The sequence below is a fragment of the Trachypithecus francoisi genome, unplaced genomic scaffold (genome assembly GCF_009764315.1).
Source record: "Trachypithecus francoisi isolate TF-2019V2 unplaced genomic scaffold, Tfra_2.0 Contig00597, whole genome shotgun sequence".
In the NCBI taxonomy this organism is placed as follows: Eukaryota; Metazoa; Chordata; class Mammalia; order Primates; family Cercopithecidae; genus Trachypithecus; species Trachypithecus francoisi.
Genome location: NW_022680755.1, coordinates 33,411 through 50,649, shown reverse-complemented (window position 1 = coordinate 50,649; position 17,239 = coordinate 33,411). Strand labels below are relative to the sequence as shown.

At 49.0% G+C, this 17,239-nt stretch overlaps 1 protein-coding gene across 1 annotated transcript; it reads right to left on the bottom strand.

Moving 5' to 3' along the window:
• Positions 1-1,516: 1,516 nt before the first annotated feature.
• Positions 1,517-2,145, bottom strand: LOC117086828 (storkhead-box protein 1-like). Its single transcript, XM_033216437.1, has one exon. The coding sequence runs from the start codon at positions 2,030-2,032 to the stop codon at positions 1,619-1,621; it is 414 nt and encodes a 137-aa protein (XP_033072328.1). The 5' UTR covers positions 2,033-2,145; the 3' UTR covers positions 1,517-1,618.
• Between the last annotated feature and the right edge of the window lie 15,094 nt (positions 2,146-17,239).

Genomic DNA, 17,239 nt, shown 5'->3' with positions numbered 1-17,239 from the left:
TATGCTCACCCTTTGAAAAGGGGGACCTGAGAATGTAACCACTAATTCAAACCAGAAAAACTGAGGACGCAGAACTGAAGAGTTTTTCATCGAGCCTGTCTGAAAAACCTCTTCGCTCTTGAGTATTTTGGCTTGGCTACTTGGTTCACTGTTCTCAGAGCCAGAAACCTATTTTCTTCACTACACTCCTATAAGTAAAAGGAGAGGAAATGTGTATATGTGGTTTTGCAGTGAGCTCTTAAGAAAAATGGGGGTGGGGAGGACAGGGAACAGACAGCATGGAGTGAGAAGTGAAGGTTTAAAGCACTGGCTGCTGGGTTTAAAGCACTGGCTGCTGGGATGTGGTAATACCATCTCTGAATGGATGATACACAGTTATCGGTCAGTCAGGTGCTTGCTTCTTACTGCTATGTTTCTTCTTTCTTCTTTCTTCCTCCTCTTCCTTCTTCTTCTTCCTCTTCCTCTTCTTCTTTTTTTCTTTTTGAGATGGGGTTTCGCTCTTGTCACCCAGGCTGGAGTGCAATGGCACTATCTCGGCTCGCTGCAACCTCCACCTCCTGGATTCAAGCGATTCTCCTGCCTCAGCCTCCCAAGTAGCTGGGATTACAGGCGCCTGCCACCACGCCCTGGCTAATTTTTGTATTTTTAGTAGAAGCGGGGTTTCATCATGTTAGCCAGATTGGTCTTGAACTCCTGAGGGGTTTCAGAATGTTAGCCAGGCTGGTCTCTAACTCCTGAACGCAGGTGATCCACTCGCCTCGGCCTCTCAAAGTGCTGGGATTACACAGTGCCACCGCGCCTGGCCAAACAAATGTTTTTTATTTGCGGCTCCTTCTCCTCGGATGGAAGAGGATGATTTATGGACTAACACAGAGTGGTTCCTTGGTAAGAATGAGAATTAAGCGCTGAACAACTGGTGACTTGTCAACACACCATCAAATGGCCTTTGCAGCCTCACATAAATGCAGACAAGAACCAGGCTGTTACAGGGAGCTGACACACCTGCCTGGGTTTAGTGCCCAGAGTCAGAGACCACTCACGGGCGCAGCGGTTTAGTTTCTCGAATGAGAAGCTATTTTATAAAGGCAAACAGCTGCTGTTGTCTAACAAACAGCTAAGTCTGAAAAGCCTGGGAAGGTGGAATCCTGCCTATTCAGCTAAAGGGATGAGAGGCTACTTATTTGTTTTCCCCAAGAAGTTAACGACCCCAAAGCTGCTAGGTCCCGACCCAAGACCACCACACCGCAGGACGTGAAAAGCAGAATGCCGTCCGCTGAGGATCTGTAGTTAAATTAATAATAAAGCAGCCAGATTTGGTAAACTCTGGCCATTCCCCTGGGGTACCCTTCCTAACCGCCCCGGTGGAGCCTAAACAGTGGCCGCTAGTCCAAAGCCTCTCTATCCAGAGCATCACTTTTCGAAGCAGAAAGTTCCTTCTGTGCACTCCACGGGCTTTAAGAGTCGAGGAACGGATGCAGCCCGGAGCCAGTCCTAGCAGCGGCCAGGCACACCTTGGGGACTATAGCTGCAGTGTCCAAGCGGGAAGGAACGTCTCTGGGGCATTTTGGCCCCCCAGACCCGCCGCCCAACCGCAGCCCCCGGGCTCTCAGAGCGGCACCTAGCCTCTGTGGTAGAAGACCGGGCCGCGCTCGCCCCTGCAGAGCGGAGCTCGGAGCCCACAGCTGGCGCGGGACGCCCCTCCCCTCCGGGTCCCGCACTCACCCACCGCCCTGATGCGGAAGCCGCGCGGCGGCCGTAGCGCCCGGCGCCGCCAGGCATCGCGCAGCACCTGCAGGCAGGCGGGGGGCGCGCGCACCAGCAGCACCCCGCGCCGCAGCCAGCCCTGGAAGGCCAGCCGCGAGGCGGCGCGCGCCAGCCGCGCGTTCCAGAAGCAGCGCGCGTTGGCGCGACGGAAGGCGCGGAACACCGCGCGCCCGCCGGGCTCCTCCGTAGCCCCCGCCGCCTTCTGCGCCTCCAGCCGGCACAGCACCAGCGCCAGCGAGCCCGGCGCCAGCTGCACGGGCCGGGCCATGCTTTCGCGGACGGCCGGGAGCCCACAACCCAGGGCCTCGGCGAACGGGGCCCCGGCTGAGACGCAGTTCGCTCGGTGGGAGGATCGGCCGACTGCGCGTGGCACTGGCTGCCTGGGGAACGCAGCTCCAGGGGGCGGGGCCGACTGCCCCTGGCGGGCCGGGGGTGGGGCGGCCGCGCTTTGGCTGGCCGAGAGCTCTGGAGGAGATTCCAGAGCCCAGCTTTCGGCTTCGTTCTCCACACCCGAGCGCAAAACGGCCCCCTGGCGACGCTCTCGACTTCCAGCCGCCTCGAGGTCCCGAGCTCCCCTTCCCCCAGGTTCTCGCTCTGAGGCTTTTCCAAGTCCTGGGGCTTCCCGCAGCTCCCGGAGAGCCTGACTGCGTCCATCCTCCGTGCGAACTGCAGGGCCAGGAGTCCCCAGGGCCGGTAGTCTCGCCTTCGACCTGGCTTTGGGGCCGTTCCAAGTTAGCGGCCACGAGGAATCAGCGGGGCCCTGGGAGGTGTGGGGGGTGAGCAGGAAACGTAGGTTTGAGTCTCAGTTCTGCGCCTAAGCTAGTTGTTTGTTTCTATTTTTGTTTTTTGAGGCGGGTCTCGCTGTGTTGACCTGGCTGGAGTGCGGTGGCTATTCACTGAGTTCTGGGCTCAAGCGATCCTCTTGCCTCATCCTCCCGAGTTGGGACTACAGGCACCCGCCAGAACGCCTGGCCTGCTCCTAACCTGTTCATTCAAGTTATTTTCCTTCTCTGGGCCTCAGAAATGTCCCAGCTACTATTTCACAGGATAATAAACTGAGGACCCTTTCATCCATGACTTTTTTTTTTTTTTTTGAGGCGGAGTCTCACTCTGTCGCCCATACTGGAGTGCAGTGGCACGATCTGGGCTCACTGCAAGCTCTGCCTCCCGGGTTCACGCCATTCTCCCGCCTCAGCCTCCCGAGTAGCTGGAACTACAGGCGCCCGCCACCACGCCCGGCTAATTTTTTGTATTGTTAATAGAGATGGGGTTTCACCGTGTTAGCCAAGATGATCTGGATCTCCTGACCTCGTGATCCGCCCACCTCGGCCTCCCAAAGTGCTGGGATTACAGGCGTGAGCCACCACGCCCGGCCTCATCCATGACTTTCCGAAGTTCTAGGGAGAACTTCAGTTCTGAAGTTCAAAGGGAGCGCTTGTGATGTGTGGCGGCAGAATGTGACCAGTGCCTCAAAGCAGTGAGGGCCAATTCGGACTGAGGACCCAGACTGAGGCCCAGCAGGAGGGCTCCTTGAGAAAAAAAAAAAACCCATTTGAAAATACAACATGGTAAAAGAAGAGGAACGGGCCAGGCACTGTGGCTCACGCCTGTAATCCCAGCACTTTGGGAGGCCGAGGTGGGCAGATCACGAGGTCAGGAGATCGAGACCAGCCTGACCTACAAGGTGAAACTCCGTCTCTACTAACATACAAAAATTAGCCTGGTGTGGTGGCGAGCTCCTGTAATCCCAGCTACTCAGGAGGCTGAGGCAGGAGAATTGCTTAAACCCGGGAGGCGGAGGTTGCAGTGAGCTGAGATCGTGCCACTGTACTCCAGCCTGGGCGACAGAGCAAGACTCTCTCTCTCGAAAAAAAAAAAAAAAAAGAGGAAGGGCATTGTGCTTGGTACCAGAACACAGTACTGTGAGGGAGCAGAGGTGCTTGGCAAAATCTAGGAGTCATTCCAGACTTTCCACTCCCTCAGCTCATCAGTCCTTAATAACAGCTATAAAAATGGAGATAATTTATACCCTGCCCCCAGTGAGCACACAATAAATGATAGATAATAAAATAGCCAACGTTTATTGAACACTATATGCTGGGGGCATTAGTTTTGCGACTCTGTGTCTACTTTTTTTTGTGAGACTGTGTCACCCATGCTGTGCCACCTATACTGGAGTGCAGTGGCGAGGCTCACTGCAGCTTGATCCTCCGGGTTCAAGTGTCCTCCCACCTCAGCCTCCGAAGTACCTGGGACCACAGGTGCATGCCACCTCAGCCGGCTAATATTTGTATTTTTGGTAGAGAGGAGGTTTCACCATATTGCCCAGGCTGGTCTCGAACTCCTGAGTTCAAGCAATCCACCCACCTTGGCCTCCTAAAGTGTTGGGATTACAGGCATGAGCCGCCATGCCTGCCAACTCTATGTTTACTATTAATATTATTATCCCTGGTTGTTTTGTTTTGTTTTTACAGATGAGGGAATTGCAGCTACTTGGATTAAGAAGTGTTTCCCAGTCACACAGGTAGTAAGACATGTACTCAGACAACTGCCAAGTAAGGCTTCCCTGTGACAAATAAGTCTGACTTCACTTTCAATGCAAATGATCATGTGAACCTGAGACCACCAGCTACCATCTGAATTCTGATTCTGAGGTGGATGAATGGATACAGCCCACAGGACAAATGCAGTGAACTCCTATGCCTGTATACTCTCAAGAGGGATAAAGCTTCTCTTCTGGGTTCTGTCATGGCTCTCATCTTGCTGGATCAAGGGTGGCCTTCCTGTGTCCCCATGCTGGAGAATTGTGACCTTGGGCTCAATATCTGCAGCATCTAGTACAGCGTCTTTCCCACCATAATAAGGTCGGTGGTAATTTCCATTTACTCTCAGTTCACTTTGTGCCTAGAACTGTACTAAGGAATTTTACTTATGTGAACTAATTTTATCCAAAAATTAGTCCTCCGAAAGGGATAATATTAAGCCAAGACTTCCCCAAGAGAAACGAAAGCTTAGTGAGTTAGGCAACTTGCCCGTGAAGACAAAACTACTAGAGGGTGAGGAGGTGATCCCAGTGTCTTCTTGCCCACACACCTGATGAGGACAAGGCCATACCCTGATTTATTGGACTGTGGCCTGGTGTGAGAAGTTCTGAGTGTTATTCTTTCTCCCAAGAATTTGAATTGGAAATACACAGAAACAATAAAGCCTTGTTAGCAGGGGCTGTAGCTGCAAGGATGCTGCAAGGTAGAATCTAGCTATGAGGTTTCATGACCTGAAATTATTAGATAGAACTGTCTTAAGCATTGGAACCTTTTGTTCAGATGTGTGAAAATCCTTTTTTTTTTTTTTTGTTTTTTTTTTTTTGAGACAAAGTCTCACTTTGTCACCCAGGCTGGAGTGCAGTGGCACCATCTCTGCCCGCTTTAACTTCAACGTCCTGGGCTCAAGCAATCCTCCCACCTCAGCCTCCTAAGTAGCTGGGACTACAGGTGCACACTACAACACCTAGCTAATTTTTTTGCATTTTTTATAGAGATGGGGTTTTGTAGTGTTGCCCAGGCTGGTCTCAAACTGCTGAGCTCAAGCAATCCGCCTGCCTCAGCCTCCCAAAGTTCTGGGATTACAGGCATGAGCCACTATGCCCAGCTGAAATTCCCCTTATCGTTTTACTTAAGCTAGTTCAATTAACAGTCCAGTTAACAAAAGAAGGAGGAGATAATTTAAGGAGAAAAATTTTAAGCTACAGCCAAATAATTAGCCATTTTTCCCTAAAGGGTCAGTTATTTCCTGAATATCCCCAAGCTCCTACAAAATGGAGCATGTCTTAAAAGTTACATGGGAAGCTGTGGGCCTCTAACCTGAATGGTTTTGTGTTACATGCATAACTACAGAAACAGAAATTCTTTTTTTTTTTGAGATGGAGTCTCACTCTGTTGCCCAGACTGGAGTGCAATGGTGCAATCTCGGCTCACTGCAACCTCTGCCTCCAGGTTCAAGCGATTCTCCTGCCTCAGCCTCTCGAGTAGCTGGGATTACAGGCACCTGCCACTACACCCAGCTAATTTTGGTATTTTTAGTAGAGACGGTGTTTCACCATGTTGGTCAGGCTGATCTCGAACTCCCAACCTCAGGTGACCCACCTGCCTCGGCCTCCGAAAGTGCTGGGATTATAGGTGTGAGCCACCACGCCTGGCCGAAAAACAGAAATTCTTAAGGCCTTTCCATCTTTGTGGTCTCTGCAGATCAGACAAAGAAACATTTAAAAAGAATTAGTATCATTCTTCACTTAAAGAGGTACATGAGTGGTCAAGTAATATTGAAACTAAAAGATTTCATGATGGAATTATTTTTTATCTTATATTTGCAATGGTCTCTGTATGCCTGAGAAATAGAGAGTATTCATTTTTTGTTGTTGTATTTTGAGACAGTCTCACTTTGTTGCCCAGGCTGGAGTGCAGTGGCACGATCTTGGCTTACTGCAACCTCCATCTCCCACATTTAAGCAATTCTCCTACCTCAGCCTCCCAAGTAGCTGGGGTTACAGGAACCCGCCACTGTGCCCAGCTAATTTTTGTATTTTTAGTAGAGACTGGGTTTCACCATGTTGCCCAGGCTGGTCTTGAACTCCTGACCTCAAGTAATCTGCCCGCCTCTGCCTCCCAAAGTGCCAGGATTACAGGCATGAGCCTCTGCTCCCAGCCAAGTCTTCTAAACACTATATAAAATCCAAGTAGAGATTCTACTATGTAGTCACTAAAAAGTTTGAGGCCAGGCACTGTGGCTTATGCCTGTAATCCCAGCACTTTGGGAGGCCGAGGCAGACAGATCACCTGAGGCCAGGAGTTCAAGACCAACCTGGCCGATATGGTGAAACTGCATCTCTACTAAAGATACAAAAATTAGCCTGGTGTGGTGGCAGGCACCTCTAGTCCCAGCTACTCGGGAGGCTGAGGCAGGAGAGTCACTTGAACCTGGGAGACAGAGGTTGCAGTGAGCCAAAATTGCACCACTGCACTCCACCCTGTCTCAAAAAAAAAAAAGAAAGAAAGAAAGAAAGAAAGAAAAGTTTGAAAGCTAGATGCTGTGGTAGTCCCAGCTACTCAGGAGGCTGAGGCGGGAGGATGACTTGAACCCTGGAGTTCCAAAATGAAGTGATATGACCACATCTGTGAATAGCCCCTGCACTCCAGCCTGGGCAATATGGCAAAACTCCCTCTCAAAAGAAATAAAAGTAAGGCCTGGTGCAATGGCTCATGCCTGTAATCCTAGCATTTGGGAGGCTGAGACAGGAGGAGCATTTGAGCTCAGGAGTTCAAGACCAGCCTGGATAATACAGCAAGACTCCATCTCTACTTATAAAATAAAAAATTTAAGTTTAAATTTTTAAAAAGTTATTTAAAAGCATGTATCAGGACATTAAGAGATTAGCTTTGATCATTTTGAGAATGACTGTCCATGTTGAGTTTGACTGTCCAATTTATTCCCTCCAGAGTAATTTATAAAAATTTACTTCCCTCCTATTTCCACATGATCTCTCTCTTGTCCATCTTGTCAGGCCTGAAATCCCTCCCCAGACAGCTCCAGCCAAGGAAAGGAGATGTCTCCAAAGTCCATTTTTAAGGGTACACACAACCGGGCACAGTGGCTCATGCCTGTAATCCCACCACTTTGGGAGGCTGAGGTGGGTGGATCGTGAGGTCAGGAGTTCAAGACCAGCCTGGCCAAGATGGTGAAACCCTGTATCTACTAAAAAATACAAAAAATTAGCTGGGCATGGTGGCAGGCACCTGTAATCCCAGCTCCTCAGGAGGCTGAGGCAGAGAATTGCTTGAACCCGGGTGGCAGAGGTTGCAGTGAGCCAAGATCGTGCCACTGCACTTCAGGTGGGGATCAGGCAAGACTCCATCTCAAAAAAAAGGGGTACATACATTGCCTCTCCCATTATCACATTATTTGTGAAGATTTATTTAGCTCATCCAATTTGCTATTGACTCCGAAAGTGCAGTGGGCTTTCATGGGACAGGACACAGGATCTATAAAGAGTTTTGGGACAATAGGAAAGACATGGAGTCAACCTAAATGACCATGAACAATAGACTGGATAAAGAAAATGTGGTACATATACAACATGGAATATTACACAGCCATCAGAAGGAACACGATCATATCATTTGTAGCAACATGGATGGAGCTGGAGGCCATTATCGTATGCAGACTAACACAGGAACAGAAAACCAAATACTACATGTTCTGACTTATAAGTGGGAGCTAGACTGGGCTTGGTGGCTCACGCCTGTAATGCCAGCACTTTGGGAGACTGAGGTGGGTGGATCCCTTGAGGTCAGGAGTTCGAGACCAGCCTGTTCAACATGGTGAAACCCCATATCTACTAAAAACACTCATACCCACAAATAGCCGGGCATGGTGACACACTCCTGTAATTTCAGCTACACAGGAGGCTGAGACAGGAGAATCCCTTGAACCCAGGAGGCATAGATTGCAGTGAGCCAAGATCGCACCACTCACTCCAGCCTGGGCGATAAAGCGAGACTGTCTCAAAATAAATAAATAAATAAATAAATAAATAAATAATAAATAAATAAAAAATAAAAATAAGTCGGCGCTAAACATTGAGTACACATGGATACAAGGAAAAGAACAGTAGACACAGAAGCTTACTTGAGGTTGGAGGGCAAGAGGAGTGAGAGGATTGAAAACCTACCCATCAGCTACTATGCTTATTACCTGCACACCAAACCCTGTGACATGCAATTTACCTGTATAATAAACCTGCACAGGTACCCTTGAACCTGATTTAAAAGGTTTTGTTTTGTTTTGTTAAAAAAAAAAAAAAAAAAGAGCGAGGCCGGGTGCAGTGGCACTGAGAGGGCCAGGCAGTGATTGCTTGATCCCAGGAGTTCGAGACCAGCCTGGCCAACATGGCAAAATCCCATCTCTACTAAAAATACAAAAATTAGCCAAGCATGGTGGCACACACCTGTAGTCCCAACTACTCTGGAGGCTGAGTTGGGAGAAACCTGAGCTCAGGAGGTTGAGGCTATAGTGAGCTGAGATTGCACTACTGCACTCCAGGCTGGGCGATGGGAGTGAGACCCTGTCTCAAAAACAAAAAACAAACCAAAAAAAAAAAGGGCCAGGCCCGGTGGCTGATGCCTGTAATCCCAACACTTTGGGGGGCCTAGGTGGGTGGATCATGAGGTCAGGAGTTTGAGACCAACCTGGCCAACATGGTGAAACCCCGTCTCTACTAAAAATACAAAAACTTAGGTGTAGTGGTGCGTGCCTGTAATCCCAGCTACTTGGGAGGCTGAGGCAGGAGAATTTTTGACTCCAGGAGGCAAACGTTGCAATGAGCGGAGATTGCACCATTACATTCCAGCCTGGGCGACAGAGCAAGACTGTGTCTAAAAAAAAAAAAAAAGAGGCCGGGCGCGGTGGCTCAAGCCTGTAATCTTGAGAGGCTTGAGCCTCCTTTGGGAGGCCGAGACGGGTGGATCATGAGGTCAGGAGATCGAGACCATCCTGGCTAACATGGTGAAACCCCGCCTCTACTAAAAAATACAAAAAACTAGCTGGGCGAGGTGGCGGGCGCCTGTAGTCCCAGCTGCTCTGGAGGCTGAGGCAGGAGAATGGCATAAACCCGGGAGGCGGAGCTTGCAGTGAGCTGAGATCCGGCCACTGCACTCCCGCCTGGGTGACAGAGCAAGACTCCGTCTCAAAAAAAAAAAAAAAAGAGGGGTTTTTGGCTTCAGAACCATTGAAGGGCTGGGCACAGTGGTTCATGCCTATAATCCCAGCACTTTGGGAGGCCCAGGCAGGAGGAGTGCTTGAGCACAGGAGTTCAAGATCAGGCTGGGCAACATAGCAAAACCCCATCTCTACAAAAGATACACAAAAAATTAGCTGGGTGTAGTGGCTCACACCTGTAGTCTCAGCTATTTGGGAGGCCGATGTGGGAAAATTGCTTGAACCCGGGAGGTTGAGGCTGCAGTGAGCCAAGATCATGCCAGTGCACTCCAGCCTGGGTGGCACAGTGAGACGCTGTCTAAAAAAAGAACCACTGGGCCTGGAGCAGTGGCTCACACCTGTAATCCCAGCACTTTGGGAGGCCAAGTCGGGCAGATCACCTGAGGTCGGGAGTTTGAGACCAGCCTGACCAACATGGAGAAATCTAAAATTTCTATTTAGTCTGTACTAATATTTTAGAATTCTGTTTTAGTCTCTACTAAAAATACAACATTAGCAGGCGTGGTAGTTTATGCCTGTAATCCCAGCTACTTGAGAGGCTGAGGCAGCAGAATCACTTGAACCGGGAGGCGGAGGTTGTGGTGAGCCAGGATAGCGCCATTGCACTCCAGCCTGGGCAACAAGAGCGAAACTCCTCTCAAAAAAAAAAAAAAAAAAAGAATAATTGAGGAAGATTACGATGGCTTATCCTAAAGAGGAGGGAATGGGAGGTGGCCAGTGCCTTACAATGAACTGAGGGAGTGACCCCAAGAGCACCCCATATGGAGGGAAACTTGCCTGTGCTTATGGAGACTACATTCCAAGATGTCTCTGAGGCAACACAGTAAGGACCATTGCAGGGCCTTTCTGAGCCAACATAGAGCTTTGGGGCTTGGTGGTTGGTGGAGGTGGAGGAGTAGCCCTCCACATCCGTACCCCATGGCCTCAGGTACTAAGGTGACCATCATGAGCATCAGGGCACCTTTCCCCGTTTTCTGGGGCTGGGAGTCAGATTTTATTTGGTTTAGAAAACTTGAGGGCCCGGCGCGGTGGCTCACGCATGTAATCCCAGCACTTTGGGAGGCCGAGGCAGGCAGATCACGAGGTTAGGAGATCGAGACCATCCTAGCTAACACGGTGAAACCCCGTCTCTACTAAAAATACTAAAAATTAGCCAGGCGTGGTGGCGGGCGCCTGTAGTCCCAGCTACTCAGGAGGCTAAGGCAGGAGAATGGTGTGAACCCGGGAGGCGGAGCTTGCAGTGAACTGAGATTATGCCACTGCACTGCAGCCAGGCGTCAGAGCAAGACTCTGTCTCAAAAAAAAAAAAAAAAAAAAAAAAAAAAAAAGAAAATTCAACTTGAGACCAGGTGCAGTGACTCATGCCTGCAATCCCAACACTTTCCGAAGCTGAGGCAGGAGGATCACTTGAGCCCAGAGGTTCAAGACCAGCCTGGGGAACATAGTAGACCCCCATCTCTACAAAACTATTTTTAAAAATTAGCCAGGCATGGTGGTGTGTGTCTGTAGTCCCAGCTACTCGGAGGCTGAGGTGGGAGGATCTCTTGAACCTAGGAGGTCGAGGCTGCAGTGAGCTGTGATCTCACCGCTGCACTCCAGCCTGGGGCTCAGAGTGAGACCCTGTCTCAAAAAAAAAAAGAAAGTAAAGAAAAAGAAAACTCAACCTGAAGGGAAACAAATTCATACCTACTTTATTATAACCTCTACAGAAGATAAATCGGACCTGTTGATGTTCATGTCTGCCTTGTACCTCTCCTAAGTAAGGCAATCAGTGTTTTTCACACTCTGGACCCTAGCCTGCCCTTTTAGCTTCATTTCCACTTCCATCAATGCTCTCCTCCTAGTCCACACCGAGGACCTCATGCCACATAGTACACACCTTCCAAGAGCACAGGCTCCCACCATCTTTGCTCACATTATTTCTTCTGCCTAGAAGGCCTTTGCCCCTTTCCACCACATATTATCCTACAAAACCCAGCTCATAAAATCTGTGACACATACAGAAAGATTTCATCTGGTCTCCAAGATGTTAACCCTTTTAACTTTTAGCCCTGTTAGCTTGTCTGATAAGAGCTGTAGTATTTAGTTACCTGTCTGATAAGAGCTGTAGTATTTAGTTACCTGTCTGATAAGAGCTGTAGTATTTAGTTACCTGTCTGATAAGAGCTGTAGTATTTAGTTACCTGTCTCATTAGGCAACCTGAGATTCCTTGAGGGCCCTGGCACCCAGCCCAGTGTCGGGCACAAGGATTTGTTCAACCTGAATCAAATCAAATTTAATTAGTACTTGATACAAAATAATACTGCTTTTGCTGCTTTCTCACTAGTCTGGTGTTACCATACACAGGAGCATTTCTGGTTTAGAGGGTGAATCACTCGGTTATCCAATAGTCAGTGGCCAGGATAGAGCCTCAAGGAACAGGTCTCCTCACATACCCAGACATTTGGATGTCAGCAGTTTCTCTGGAGTCTGTTTATAGCACATATGTACTCAGGATGATGTTTGGATTCACAACCTCAGATTTTTTTAATACCAAAATTCATAGGCTGAAGTTCCCTTCCCTTAACTCAGACAAGCCTTGACACTTAAGGCTGATTTAGAAAGCATTTCCTATCTGGATTATCTTTATTAGGACCGTTTCCTCTTCTACAGCACCTTTTTTCTCCTTACCCAGGAAGCAAACAAACAAACCTGGAGATGCTTCTTTCTAGTTCTCAAAAGGAAATGTGAGCCTTTGCTAAACAACTATGTTGACTCAAAGGAGGTGAGGGGCAGGGGATGTTAAAGAAAAAGAGAAGGCCGAGACGGGCGGATCACGAGGTCAGGAGATCGAGACCATCCTGGCTAACATGGTGAAACCCCGTCTCTACTAAAAAAAAAAAAAATACAAAAAACTAGCCGGGCGAGGTGGCGGGCGCCTGTAGTCCCAGCTACTGGGGAGGCTGAGGCGGGAGAATGGCGTAAACCCGGGAGGCGGAGCTTGCAGTGAGCTGAGATCCGGCCACTGCACTCCAGCCTGGGCGACAGAGCGAGACTCCGTCTCAAAAAAAAAAAAAAAAAAAAAAAAAGAAAAAGAGAAAAGACCGGGCACAGTAGCTCATGCCTGTAATCCCAGCACTTTGGGAGGCCAAGGTGGGCGGATCACGAGGTCAAGAGATCGAGGCCATCCTGGCCAACATGGTGAAACCCTGTCTCTACTAAAAAATACAAAAATTAGCTGGGCGTGGTGCCACGTGGCTGTAGTCCCAGCTACTAGGGAGGCTGAGGCAGGAGAATCACTTGAACCCAGGAGGCAGAGTTTGCAGTGAGCCAAGATGGCACCACTGCACTCCAGCCTAGTGACAGATCAAGACTCCGTTTCAAAAAAAAAAAAAAGGAGAAAAGCAGTTGAGGGGCAGGGGATGTTAAAGAAAAAGCAATTTGTGACACTTGCTAAAGATGGTAACAGGAAGGCTTTATTTAGGGATACCATGGTAATAGGTATAGGGACTACTGCAATGGGGTCTTGCAGTGGGGGAGGGAGAGGACTTGACTCCCCTCTTGTCCAACAAGGAAAGTTACTAAGAGGAAACGTCAAGGGTAAGCGAGATTCTTTTCCTTTCTTTTTTTGAGAGGGGGTCTCACTCTGTCACCCAGGCTGGAGTGCAGTGGGGCTATCTGGGCTCACTGCAACCTCCGCCTCCTGGGCTCAAGTGATTCTCCTGCCTCAGCCTCCTGAGTAGTTGGGATTACAGGCGCACACCATCACACTTGGCTAATTTTTGTGTTTTTTGATAGAGAAGGTAGTTCTCCATGTTGGCCAGGCTGGTCTCGAACTCATGACCTCAAGTGATCTGCCTGCCTTGCCCTCCCAAAGTGCTGGGACTATAGGTGTGAGCCACCACTCCCAGCCTGTAAGTGAGATCCTTGTTAGAACAACTCAACAAAATTCTTGCTGAAAGCAGGACAGGGTAATAAGATAGTGAGGGTGGTCAGATATCTAGGGTAGGCGATTTTCACTAAATTGACAAGATTCTTGCTCAGACTGGATTCCACAAAGACAGAGAGGGAAGTCCAGTGTGAGGCTAGTCAGAAGGGACTCAGAGGAGTTCGACTAAAGTTTTGGTCAAAGGAGACTTTGTTAGTGAAGGATATTAAATACCTTTTTAAAACATTTCTTCCATTTGGCCGGGCGCAGTGGCCACAACTGTAATCCCAGCACTTTGGGAAGCTGAGGTGGGTGGATCACCTGAAGTCAGGAGTTTGAGACCAGCCTGGCCAACATAGAGAAACCTCCTCTCTACTAAAAATACAAAAAAAATTAGACGGGCATGGTGGTGGGCACCTGTAATCCCAGCTACTCGGTAGGCTGAGGCAGGAGAATCACTTGAACCCCAGAGGTAGAGGCTATAGTGAGCTGAGGTCATGCCACTGCACTCCAGCCTGGGCGACAGAGCAAGACTCTGTCTCAAAAAAAAAAAGAAAAGAAAAGAAAAAAAAATTCATTTGCTTTGTCTTTGCAATGGTCAGTGTGGCAAGAGGCCAAATATATATATATATATATTTATTGGAGAATAAAAGATTCTTAGTTGGAATGGTGAAAAGTTGACTACTAGAAATCCTTTTCTGGGAGGAGCAGGGGTAAGGTCTAGTTCGGTCACCCAGGCTGGAGTGCAGTGGTGCAATCTTGGCTCACTACAGTCTCGACCTCCCAGGCTAAAGTGATCCTCTCACCTCAGCCTCCCAAGTAGCTGGGACTACAGGAACGCCACCAGCATAACTGGCTGATTTTTGTTTGTGGGTTCTTTTTTTTTTTTTTTTTTGTAGAAGCAGGGTCGGTAGAAATCTTTTTTTTTTTTCTTTTCTTTTCTTTCTTTTTTTTTTGGAGACAGGGTCTCACTCTGTTGCCCAGGCTAGAGTGCAGTGGTATAATCTCGGCTCACTGCAACCCCTGCGTCCCAGGCTCAAGCCATCCTCCCACTGCAGCCTCCTTAGTAGCTGGGACCACAGGTGTGCGCCACCATGCCCAGCTAATTTTTGTATTTCTTGTAGAGACAAGAGGGTCTCACTTTGTTGCCCAGGCTGGTCACGAACTCCTGAGTTCAAGTCATCTGCCCGCCTCGGCCTCACAAAGTGCTGGGATTACAGGAAAATCCCTTGATTCTGAGATGAGAAGCCAGTTCACACTTCCAGTACTCTACCTTTCCCCACTTTCTTTCTTCTTTTTTTTTTGAGATGGAGTCTCGCTGTATCACCCAGGCTGGAGTGCAATGGTGCAATCTTGGCTCACTGCAACCTCCATCTCCTGGGTTCACGCCATTCTCCTGCCTCACCCTCCCGAGTAGCTGGGACTAAAGGCACCTGCCACCATGCCTGGCTAATTTTTTATTTTTTTAATTTTTAAATTTTTATTTATTTATTTATTTTTTAGACGGAATCTCACTCTGTCACCCAGGCTGGAGTGCAGTGGCGCGATCTCGGCTCACTGCAACCTCCGCTTCCTGGGTTCATGCCATTCTCCTGCCTCAGCCTCCTGAGTAGCTGGGACTACAGGTGCCCGCCACCACGCCCGGCGAATTTTTTTTTTTTTTTTTTGTATTTTTAGTAGAGACAAGGTTTCACTGTGTTAGCCAGAATGGTCCCGATCTCCTGACCTCGTGATCCACCCGCCTCGGCCTCCCAAAGTGCTGGGATTACAGGCGTGAGCCACTGCGCCTGGCCAATTTTTTGTATTTCTAGTAGAGACGAAGTTTCACCGTGTTAACCAGGATGGTCTCCATCTCCTGACCTCGTGATATGCCCACCTCGGCCTCCCAAAGTGCAGGGATTACAGGTGTGAGCCACCGTGCGCGGCCTGCCTCTCCCCTCTTTCTTTTTTTTTTTTTTTTTCTGAGACGGAGTCTCGCTTTGTCACCCAGGCTGGAGTGCAGTGGCCAGATCTCAGCTCACTGCAAGCTCCGCCTCCGGGTTTACACCATTCTGCCTCAGCCTCCCGAGTAGCTGGGACTACAGGCGCCCGCCTCATCGCCCGGCTAGTTTTTTGTATTTTTAGTAGAGACAGGGTTTCACCGTGTTAGCCAGGATGGTCTTGATCTCCTGACCTCGTGATCCGCCCGTCTCGGCCTCCCAAAGTGCTGGGATTACAGGCTTGAGCCACCGCGCCCGGCCTCCCCTCTTTCTTAAAATAACAAATACCTATGAAGCATTTAAAACATTCCATAATGTTTGAGGAGGATTGATTGAAGATTGGAATAATGATCATTATATTAACAGAAATTATTTCTGGGTGGTGAGATTACAGCAATTTTCTTTTCTTTTCTTTTCTTTTTGAGACGGAGTCTCGCTCTGTCACCCAGGCTGGAGTGCAGTGGCCGGATCTCAGCTCACTGCAAGCTCCGCCTCCCGGGTTCACGCCATTCTCCTGCCTCAGCCTCCCGAGTAGCTGGGACTACAGGCGCCCGCCACCTCGCCTGGCTAGTTTTTTGTCGTTTTTAGTAGAGGCGGGGTTTCACCGTGTTAGCCAGGATGGTCTTGATCTCCTGACCTCGCGATCCGCCCGTCTCGGCCTCCCAAAGTGCTAGGATTACAGGCTTGAGCCACCGCGCCCGGCAATTACAGCAATTTTCTTTCTTTCTTTGAGCTTTTCTGTACTTTCCAAAAATTCTACAATAAAGAAAGGCCTCAATAATTTTTGGTTTGAAATAAGTTAAGGCAGCTGACTCTCCTGCACTTGGGGCCATCAAAGCCAGTAAGCTATCTAACCAAGATGAGGAGACCCCACCATTCTATCACCCCATTAGACTTGGGGTCAAAGGGCAGGTCTCAAAGCCTAAAAATATTACTTCCTTGAAAGAATGCTAGAGCCCCAGTCTGTCAAGAAGGCTTGCAACCAAGCACCCTGGCACAGGAGCAAGTTAGCAAAATTCTTATAATTTGAAGTGGAAAATGAGACTAACCCTTCCGGCTACCAAAAAAAAAAAAGAAGAAAGTATGAAAGCCTAGGGCAAGATGCCAAACTTAGTTTCAGGATTATAAAGGAGAAACCACTTATTTTTAGTTTTATTATAACAGAGGGTGTAAAGCTGGGCCTCATATCCCACTATTTACATGCAAATCCCATCAAAAATGAGCTGGCTGCACTCCAGGTGCCCAGATCTCAACGGAACTCTGTTTCCAGTGAAGCCCCTGCCCTCTAGCCCCAGCTTTCTCTTTTCTCTGCTTTTTTTTTTTTTTTGAGACGGAGTCTCGCTCTGTCGCCCAGGCTGGAGTGCAGTGGCCGGATCTCAGCTCACTGCAAGCTCCGCCTCCCGGGTTCACACCATTCTCCTGCCTCAGCCTCCCGAGTAGCTGGGACTACAGGCACCTGCCACCTCGCCCAGCTAGTTTTTTGTATTTTTAGTAGAGACAGGGTTTCACCGTGTTAGCCAGGATGGTCTCGATCTCCTGACCTCGTGATCCGCCTGTCTCGGCCTCCCAAAGTGCTGGGATTACAGGCTTGAGCCACCGCGCCGGCCATTTTTTTTTGTATTTTTAATAGAGATGAGATCTCATTGTGTTAGCCAGAATGGTCTTGATCTCCTGACCTCGGCCTCCCAAAGTGCTGGGATTACAGGCTTGAGCCACCGCGCCCGGCCATTTTTTTTTGTATTTTTAATAGAGATGAGATCTCATTGTGTTAGCCAGAATGGTCTTGATCTCCTGACCTCATGATCCCCTGGCCTCAGC